Source organism: Mus caroli, unplaced genomic scaffold (genome assembly GCF_978045245.1).
Source record: "Mus caroli unplaced genomic scaffold, Mus_caroli_1 scaffold_5, whole genome shotgun sequence".
Lineage (NCBI taxonomy): Eukaryota > Metazoa > Chordata > Mammalia > Rodentia > Muridae > Mus > Mus caroli.
Genome location: NW_028227260.1, coordinates 25804749 through 25815306, shown reverse-complemented (window position 1 = coordinate 25815306; position 10558 = coordinate 25804749). Strand labels below are relative to the sequence as shown.

General features: G+C 36.4%; 1 protein-coding gene across 4 annotated transcripts in view; it reads left to right on the top strand.

Moving 5' to 3' along the window:
- LOC110286973 (ALG13 UDP-N-acetylglucosaminyltransferase subunit) overlaps positions 1 to 10558 on the top strand; it is a 52046-nt gene that overhangs the window by 14635 nt on the left and 26853 nt on the right. For 3 of the 4 annotated variants that reach the window (XR_015047133.1, XM_021153662.3, XM_085837986.1), the window contains exons 1-10: positions 22 to 201; positions 943 to 1026; positions 2822 to 2872; positions 3586 to 3632; positions 4616 to 4688; positions 6082 to 6163; positions 6341 to 6503; positions 8043 to 8118; positions 9279 to 9387; positions 10405 to 10469. Coding sequence is in view for 3 of the 4 variants with exons in the window: in XM_021153662.3 (XP_021009321.2) it covers positions 61 to 201; positions 943 to 1026; positions 2822 to 2872; positions 3586 to 3632; positions 4616 to 4688; positions 6082 to 6163; positions 6341 to 6503; positions 8043 to 8118; positions 9279 to 9387; positions 10405 to 10469 (891 nt within the window). In the remaining variant the exon portion in view is untranslated. Of the gene's footprint in view, positions 1 to 21; positions 202 to 942; positions 1027 to 2821; positions 2873 to 3585; positions 3633 to 4615; positions 4689 to 6081; positions 6164 to 6340; positions 6504 to 8042; positions 8119 to 9278; positions 9388 to 10404; positions 10470 to 10558 lie in introns of those variants that run through there. The other variant, XM_085837985.1, reaches the window with a different exon arrangement.

Genomic DNA, 10558 nt, shown 5'->3' with positions numbered 1-10558 from the left:
CTGAGTTCTGTGTTTTCCTCTTTTCCACCCCTCTCTACCTTTCTCATCATCCCATGCACAATGCAGAAAGGATGGAAAAAGTACTGCGGCCAGAAGTCTTTGAATGAGGCATCAATGGATGAATATTTAGGCAGTTTAGGGCTGTTTCGAAAGGTGGTTGCCAAGGATGCCTCTTGCCTCTTTCGCGCTATTTCCGAGCAGGTAAATATAAGCGTGACAAATGGATGATGTTTTGTTGTAAGATTTCAGGGTGAGATGTGGTGTGGTCCAATAGTTCAATCTGTAGAGTACTGAAAGAAACAACTATGTATTTTCCGTTTCTTTCTTTTTTTTTTTTTTTTTTTTTGTTTTTTTCGAGACAGGGTTTCTCTGTATAGCCCTGGCTGTCCTGGAACTCACTTTGTAGACCAGGCTGGCCTCGAACTCAGAAATCCGCCTGCCTCTGCCTCCCGAGTGCTGGGATTAAAGGCGTGGGAGAAGTACAGATTGAAATACTGTGCTGTTGCTGATCAGAGCAAATATGCTTCTCCTGTGGCTACTTTTTTTTGCTTTTCATTGCCAGTTTGTAATCCGGGAGGGGTACATTAATGTGAGGTTAAGGAAAACATTGAAATTAATCTCAGTCCTTTGTAAGCATGCCCTTCTCCGTTGTTTATGCATAAGAAAACGATTTATAGCTTGTACCCTTACAAGTTGAAAGTTGAGGTTGAAAGTCCAGGATAGAGTCATTAGCCCTCAATCTCACTAAGGATGACCATTTTTTAACATAAGGAGGCATGGCTTCTTTGCCTTTGGCTAAGATCAGGTGTAGTAGCAGCTGCACTTAATTTCTCTGTTTCCAACATGTGCTCTAGTTTAGGAAACTTGTGTCTAATTCATCGTCTTAATTTAGGAACGTCTATTTGAAATGACATGGCAGTGAGCTAGTCTTTTCTTTTATAGTTGTTTCACAGCCAGATCCATCATTTACAGATCAGGAGAGCTTGTGTCTCATATATGAAGGAAAACCAACAAGCTTTTGAGTCTGTAAGTAGAATATATGCACTGAAGAGAGTTGTTGGTAATGTATGTATATAGTAAATGGGCAAAAAGAATTACTAGTACCTAGCACAAAAACGTTATGCTTTCTCGGTAAGCAACTATTCAAATCTCAGCTGACTTCCTAGAGCTAGCATGCTTTTGTACCTCTTCCTCAAAGTAAAATATTGCTTTATGCTGATTAAAAACTAAGAATGGCCTGTTGGTGTAGGTTTCTAATCCAGCTCTGATCTCTCATCCCAGTACTCTGGATTCTGAATAAGAGTTCTGAATCCAGTGGAGCCAGTCTGAGCAGTTTAGGGAGACTGTCAGAGCAACAGTGACTAAATGAAGTAACAATCCCAGTCTTACTTCTTCCTCTACCCTCGAAACAGATTCCCAAGACCATAACATTTATATTTTAACCACAATTTTGTATTGTTTGTACCACTTTTCTTGTTGAATAGTCTTGTAAAATTTAGTTGTAAGAAAATCTTCATTAGTCTTAATATTATAAATTGTGGAAATTGAAACTCTGCCCCTATGTTTGACTTGAAAACAACCTTTATAGAACATTTTTGTATACATTAAATAGCTTAATTTTTGTTAAGTGAAGTTGTGTCCAGGTTAGATTTGAAGCTTATATCATGTGCCTTTTTACTACTTGATTCTTTTGTCTGTATATCAACTTACTGCCCTTGGGATTTGTTTTTAATTTTCTCTGCAGTGACTTAAAATCCTGTAAATGCTTCTTTTAAATCTTGTTGATTATAGTCTCCTCCTCCCCTGGGAGAAATAGCACTGTTGGCATTGAAATGCAAGGCTATGTTCTCAAGCAGCCTAACTCTAGTATTTTGTGCTTAGAGATAACAATGGTGCTTTTGTTAAACTATGAATTCTGATGCTGTACCTTTGTGCTGAGGCTTCAGATTTTTGCATTTTAAACAAACTTGTAAATTAAGGGTGTAGCTTCCCAGACCATATTTTGACTAACAAAAGATGTGTAAAGCACACTGTTAAAAGCCTGCTCTTCCATCCCCTCAGGTAAAGTTTATGCTTTGTTTATACCTGCCTGTCTTTTTTTTTGGAAAAACTAGTAGGGCCCAAGGACACATGGGTGTGTTAGATAAATTCATTATCTTCAATGTCACTTACTTTAAGGTAGTTTCAGGGTCAAAATTTGCCCTATTTTAAGTTACTCCCATTTTTGCACGATAGTTCAGAAGTTATCTCAGCTGACAAAATGAGCCAGTTCAAGTCAAAGTATTGGTGGCAGCTCTAGAGCTAGTTCCCAGACCTCACAGGAGGGGGTTAGTGAAGTGGAGGTTGAAAGTGGGTAGGGAGGGAGAGGGAGAGTTTGAGCAAGCCAGTGCCAAAGGGGGAGGGGAAGGGAAGAGAAAAGGATTGCACAGTGGAGAGAGAGATTGGGGGGGGGGGCTGCAGAAAGAGGAAAAGAGACTTGCACAGAGAGTTGTGGAGAAAGGGGAAGTGAGACAAAAGGTCTAGATTATATAGTGGAGAGCAACTGGATGAGAGGGAAACTCAGCCACTGGGTTGTTAAGTTCAGCATGGAGGGCAGGGTATGCCAGCCATCCTCTGTAAGAGGTTAAGGTCTGAGGGATGAACCTGCCGGCCAGGTTCACTTTGGTATGTTAAAAACACTTGTCCTGGGTCTGAAATCCAAGAGAAGTATATTATCTCAAATAAAAGGAAAATCTCTTGTCAGATGGTGATAAGTGTAGAATATAATTGGATTGCCATAATGCTATGATTTGGCTAAGTCAAGTTTGTTTTGTTTTTGAAGTATGTGGAGGGATCTTTTGAGAAATATCTGGAACGGTTGGGAGATCCCAAGGTAAGTTCAAATATCATTTTCATAATTGTTTGAAATAACTAAACATACATACTTCTATGGCTATAATGACTCAACTGTAGCGAGGGAAATAATGTAAGATGCAATGGCCTGTTTTGTGTTGAATATTGAGAATTGTGTTTACTGTTTCTGTGGTCTCCTGAGAATATGCACTGATTGGGAAATGGACAGTGTTGGCAAACACTAAATAAAACTTTTTTACTTCAGTGGGAAAGAAGGGTGGTAATGTTGCTGAGATTTTATTTTATTTTACTTATTTTTTTCAAGATAGGGTTTCTCTGTATAGCCTGGGATGTCCTGGAACTCTGTAGACCAGGCTGACCTTGAACTCAGAAATCCACCTGCCTCTGCCTCCCAAGTGCTGGCACTAAAGACGTGCACCACCACTGCCCAGCTATTATTTTTTTAAAAGTCAAAGTTTCCAATTAGTAGTTATTTTTTGTTGTTGTTGTGGTAGTCAAACTCATAATATAGAAATTTTTGTTAATTGGTTTTTACTTAAATAGACATTTACTAAATATTCTGCTATCTTTAAGAAAAATAAGTTACGCTTTTATGCTTTTATAGCTAAGAAGAGCTATGGGTTCATTATTTTGAATTGTTTATATTATTGAGTAGCTATCTTAATTTTCTGAAATTCATGCTGAATACTACTTAATAGTTCTAAAATGTTTTTCAAAACTCTTTATATTTAGGAGAGTGCTGGCCAGCTGGAACTAAAAGCTCTTTCTCTAATTTATAAGTAAGTTGTATCAAATAAAGGGACCAAAGGTAGAATGTAAGAGGGAATATATAAATATGAATGGAAATGATGTCTGTCAGAATCCTTTTAGAACTCATTAAATTTGAGAGTTAATAACTTAATAATGTAGAATAAAAAGGGTTAAGCTAAATCCATTTGATAACAGTTTTTGGGTGGATAACCTTGTTATTAGTTCTGTCCTAGAATTTGTGGCTGTTTGTTTGGGTTTGGTTTTGTTTTTGGTTTTTGGAGACAGGGTTTCTCTGTATAGTCTTGACTGTCCTGGAACTCATTCTGTAGACCAGGCTGGCCTCGAACTCAGAAATTTGTGTGCCTCTGCCTCCCCAGTGCTGGGATTTAGAGACGTGCCCCACCACGCCCGGTTTGAATTTGTGGCTGTTTAAAAGGTAGGCAGGTATGTTATTGGGACATGGCTATGATACTAGCACTGAGCAGGTAAGCAGAGGCAAGACAATCTTGATTTCAAAACCAAACTGGGCTATACAACAAGATCTTGCCTTTAGACAAACTAAGAGACTGAAAATGCTGAACTGGTAATATTTCCTGTAGGAAGTTAGAATAGCTATCTTCTAAAACTTTTAAAATACTTAATATTTTTTATATGTTGTCATTAGGGCAATGTGTTCCTAGTCTTTTGAGACAGGGTTTCTCTGTGTAACAAACTCTGGCTGTCCTGGACTAGCTTTGTATAGACCAGGCTGATCTCGACCTCACAAAGATCTGCTTGCTTCTACCTCCCAAGTGCTAAGAGTAAAGGCCTGTGTCACTTTGCCCTGCACAGTATCACTTGTAATATTAAAGTGTGGGGCAAAAATTTTAGTTAGTAGTTGAATGGAATGATCCTTCAACTTGCCACATTATATTTTGATGTTAGCACTTCATGGGGAAATTAAGAAAAGTTAAAAGGCTACTTCATTTATACTAAATCTCTTCCCATCTACCTTTGTTTTCTATCTATATAGTCGAGATTTCATTATTTATCGTTATCCTGGAAAGCCACCAACTCAAGTCACAGATAATGGCTTTGAAGACAAGGTAGGGAAATGAATGCTAAGATGATGCCAGCTTACCACAATATTTAGAAATAACCCTTTTGACTTAATTAGTGAAACAATAACCATAGTCTTGAAGCCCAGTGCAGAGCCATTGTGCTAGTGAGTAACCTGATAATTATAGTGTAACTGGTAATATTCTGTGTAACTGTTCCTTCTCTAGCCTGCTGTCCTCATTGGTATTAGCTACTTTTTAAAAAAGATTATTTATCTATTTTATGTATATGAGTATACAGTAGCTGTCTTCAGACACATCAGAAGAGGCATCAGATCCCATTAGAGATGGTTGTGAAGCCACCAAGTGGTTGCTGGGAATTGAACTCAGGACCTCTGGAGTAGCAGTCAGTGCTCTTAACCACACTGAACCATCTCTCCAGCCCCACCAATCTGTTTTTAAATCCTTACTGTGTAGTGATGTAAGTTGAATCCAGGGCTTTGAGAATGCTAGACAAGTGTGAGAAGACTAAACTGCATCTATAGCTGAGAGGTTTTTGTTTTGATTTTCTCTTGGAATTACTCTTTCACTCATGCTTGGTTCAAAACAGATCTTTAAAGTATTAAAAATGTTTAGATTTGTTACATGAAGAAATTTCATCAAAGGAAACTGAAAAGTTTTATTTAGTAAACATGGCTCTGAAGTTGTTTTTTAAAGTGCTGGAAATTGAAGGAATCAGCTAAGAAGATAACTTTTTTGTTTTTTGTTTGTTTTTGAGACAGGGTTTCTCTGTGTAGCCCTGGCTGTCCTGGAACTCATTCTGTAGACCAGGCTGGCCTCGAACTCAGAAATCCACCTGCCTCTGCCTCCCAAGTGCTGGGATTAAAGGTGTGTGCCACCACCGCCAGGCAGAAGATAGCCTTTTGTTTCTGTATCCATAGTCCATATCAGTAATTTAAATCTGGAAGTGCTCTATCTTCATGGTATATTCTTACATTTCTATTCACTGTGATGACTTTCTCAGCCTTTTAAACAAATTGTCTGGTGTCCGTTCTTTTCCTCCTTCTGTCTAAATTTTGGATATTTGGACATTGAAATATTTTACATAATTTTTCCAATCATTCTGAGAAATTAAAACACGTCTGACATTGATTTTCTGTTTTGTTCAGTTATTGAATTTTTGAAAGTTCTCATCTTAATGCAGAACTCATTTAGTGCATTTCAGGAATGTGATTGGGATATAACCTTAGGTGTTTTAAGTCTTGATATTTAAAAGTTATAAGTAAAATTTTATTATGATCTATAAATTATATATTCCAAATCAAGATTAAATGTCTTCTAAGAATAAAATTCCATTTATTATCAGCTGCTAATTACCAACTTAATTTTTATGAATGTAAGATATGTTAACACTAACATAATTCTGTATGTTTTTCTTCAGATTATTCTCTGTTATTCAAATAATGGCCATTATGATTCTGTATATTCAAAAGAATTTCAATCAACTGCAGGAATTTGTCAAGGTATATGAAGGGCTTTTATAAATATAGATGTGTGGTTTCAGATGATTTGTTATCAGTCTTTAAAGTTATAAAACATTGTTGGTGCCTTTGGAACTTATATGTTAGGTTATGAATGCATTAACATTGATATGAAGAGTCTTTTGACAATTGGGATTTTGGCTTTTTCTCTTCCTTCAGCTATATTATATGAACTTCTTTATAAAGATGTATTTGTTGTGGATGAAGAAACATTGAAAACTGCAGTTGATTTGTTTCGAAGTGGTTCCAGGAGAAACAAACACCATGCTTTGACTGCAAGTGTAGAAGGCAGTACTGATCAGAAGAGTTCAACCGAAGAGAGGTACTAACAGACAAGGGGGGTTGTCAACTCTGGTTTTCATAGTTCTTTGAATCTGAAATCATTATCATCTGTAAGTAGAAATTGTCTGCTAGGGATATATATATATATATATATATATATATATATACACACACACATATATACATATATATATATACACACATATATACATATATATATATATACACACACATATACATATATATATACACACACACACATATATATATATATATATATTTTTTTTTTTTTGGTTTTTCAAGACAGGGTTTCTCTGTGTAGCCCTGACTGTTCTGGAACTCACTTTGTAGACCAGGCTGGCCTCAAACTCAGAAATCCACCTGCCTCTGCCTCCCAAGTGCTGGGGGATATATTTTTTTTAATGAGAGGACAAAATTTTACCACATTGTATTGTGAAATGTTCATACTTAAAGAGTTCAAGGTAGAATCCTCTTTTAGAATTAGCATTTCTTAAAATTTAGTTGTACACAAGTTACTCATTGTTGATTATACAGAGTTTTGGGCATCCTATCACAATATTTGAGGTCAAGTTGTATCTAAGGATTTGCTTTGGGTGGGTTGGTGAGCAGGGGAAGAGGGGAGGGGATAGGGGATTTTTGGAGGGGAAATAGGAAAGGGGATAACATTTGAAATGTAAATAAAGAAAATATCTAATAAAAAATTTGCTTTAAAAAAATAACACCCAGGTCGATCAGGCTTAGCAGCTAGAACCTTTACACACTGAGGCCTCTTGCTTACCAACAGAATAATAGTTTTTAAAGCTTATTTGGGACCATTAGGAATCTGATCAAAATGAAAAGTGCTCGATTTGCTTATTCTTTAAGGGTTTTGGATTTATGGATGCTACAGTTGTTAAAAGGTCATATTAACCAGCTTAAAAGAACATTGATCTTTTATAACTGTGTGCTTTAGAAATCGTCCCATGCTTAGCTTACTCTTGTGTTGATGTCAGAAGACTAATAAAGGAGCTGGCCAGGAGTGAGGTCTCAACTGAAACTTTGGGAGATGCCTTCTGATGATTCTTGGTAGCCTTTAATTCTTTGTAGCTAGTGGGCTGACAGCTTTAGTTGTTGTTTTCCTTGTTGTTGGCTGGTAAGACGAGTGACCCAAGATCTTGGTGAACATGGCTGCTTTTCTACTGGCAGTAAGGGAATGAGAGATCATCAAGATGGGTGCGGCAGTGTGTGTGTGTGTGTGTGTGTGTATTTATGTATGTATTTGTGTGTTTGTAGTATAATTATATAAGTTATCTATGATTATAGCTGTCTCATGGCAGAAGTATCAGAAGATATAAACATTAGTAGTCAGGAACATGGGGATTACCTTAATAGGAAATAATTTGCCAAGTATTTTGTAACACATACCACAGAAACCTAATGGAGATGTGTTGAAAACTTACCTGCTTTATATTTTAGAATTGAGCTACTTTACAACTGAGTAGTGGCATAGTTGTGAGACATGCGACAAGTAACTTGCTACATTCATATAATGTTCTTTTCTCTGAATCTTTTCAATTAGAACTGAAGAGGCTGGTGCCTGTTCCAGTGTTGCAAGTACACCAGAAGGCAATAAGCAAGGAACAGAAAAACAAAAGGTTTGATACTTTCTTAGGCAAAGAATTTTCATACACATGTCTTTAAAATAACATAATTTAGCTGGACGGTGGTGGCGCACGCCTTTAATCCCAGCACTTGGGAGGCAGAGGCAGAGGCAGGCAGATTTCTGAGTTTGAGGCCAGCCTGTTCTACAGAGTGAGTTCCAGGACAGCCAGGGCTATACAGAGAAACCCTGTCTTGAAAAAACCAACCAACCAAATAACACCCCCCCCCAAATAATTTAAAATAAGACCAGATAGTCCATTCTAATTATATAAATAAAGCTGGGAAGGAAGTAGCTTATGTTTTCCTTCATGGAAATCGTACTTGTTCAAAAGCGTGAAATATATGTTTTGTGAGTACTTTTATTCTTTTTTTTTAAAGGATGGATTTATTATATCTAAGTACATTGTAGCTGTTTTCAGACACCCCAGAAGAGGGCATCTGATCTCATTACAGATGGTTGTGAGCCACCACATGGTTGCTGGGATTTAAAATCAGGACCTTTGGAAGAGCAATCAGTGCTCTTAACCACTGAGCCATCTCTCCAGCCCCCAGTAGTTTTATTCTTAAGTATTTGAATTTTCATAACTGACTTTGTGAACACTTGAGGCATTTCATAGCTTTTGTTTTGAAATTAAAGTAATAATAAAATTTAATAGATAATTAGTAGTAATCAATATTCTGACATTGCTTCATTTTTATCAACAGTGGCCTATAATTATAAAATTAAGTGGTAATCACCATTTCTTGAAGTTGAAGAAACAAATATTTCTATATGTAAAGCCTAGTTGGTTTTATGCCTGTCTTGCTCCTTTTTAGTTTATTGCTTTTAAATAGTAAATTTTTGTGGTATGTTTTGTTTAATAGCAAAGGAAAGGGGGAATGATGTATGTTTTTTTTTGTTTGTTTGTTTATTTAATGCATGTATACCCTCCTGCCAGAAGAGGGCATTGGATCCCATGATAGATGGTTGTGAGCCACCATGTAGTTGCTAGGAATTGAACTCAGGACCCGAAGAAGAGCAGTCAGTGCTCTTAACCACTGAGCCATCTCTCCAGTCCCCCAGTGTTTAAAAAAAAGAATCTTCATTCATTCTTCCTCATAAAAGATTAATTTTAAAGATGATGTGTTTATAGCATCACTATTTTTGTTTCAGGTTCCAGAAAGTCCGTCAAAGATGCTGTTTCCCTATAAGGTGCTGAAAGCTCTGGATCCAGAAATCTATCGAAATGTGGAATTTGATGCTTGGTTGGACAGTAGAAAAGGTAATAGTCAGCAGGATCCCACTGAATCCTGATCCATATAGGAGATTATTTTGCAAGTTATTTCTAATAAGATATGGTTTCATCAAACTAAGAAGTTGTAAGACATGAAAATTATATAATTCAAATCTCTTCATAAAGTTTTATAGGAGAATGGATTATTCTCATTAACTACATTTGCTTTTTTTTTTGTGTATGTATCTGTATACATGGTCAGGTGAGGTGCAATGGTAGATTATGTGGGAAATCAGAGTACAAATTTTGTTCTCCCTTTTTCTTTTTGTGTTTGATTGAGAAATAGTTTCTTTGTGTAGTCCCGGCTGTCATGGAAATTGTTATGTAGACTGTGTTGGCCTTGAACTCAGCTCTCTTGCCTCTGCCTCCTGAGTGCTGAGATTAAAGGTATGTGTTATCATCATTCAGTCTAGTGGACAGATTTGGAGTATTCAGTGCTTTTACCTGCCTCAGAATTGAGTACTTTTGAAAGTGTGGTGGCTTAGGATGTCTAAAATTTGCTGTCTGGCTCTTTATAGAACATACTTATAAAAAGAACTCTTAGCATAGATTATTGATTGCTCCAGATACATAACTGAATTCATCAAACTAGACTTTAATATACTGTCCAGAAGGATATAATGTCTCAATTCAACTCCTTGAACTTTGATGAATTCAAATTTAGTATAGTTAATTAGAATGAAGTTAAGACCTTATATAATGTAAGTAAAAGAAATCCACATAAATAGATATGCAGGAGACTGCTTGGTATTACTTTCAAAATTGTGACTTGCATGTTTAATCAGATTAAAAACTTGTACAGTGCAGAAGTATTCTGGGAGGATCGCTTAATAAATTGACCAAAGTAATAATTCATCAAGGTTGTTAGACTGGCTCTCTGGGACATTTTTTTCTTCTAATGATAGCATTGTCAAATACATTTTGTTAATGTAAATGAGATAAATTATGTGCAATAAGAAAGGAATGAATGAAAATTAAGCTTTAATAATCTATTTCTTCTCATAGAACTTCAAAAATCAGAGTGTGTGGAGTATGGTGGAAGATATTACTTTTTAGGAGACAAATGTCAGGTTAGTGCCTTCTTCCAAGATGATTTCTTTCTCTAAGAGGGTACCTTAAGTCAATAATGTGAGTTGATTGCCCTGGGCTTAGTAATCTC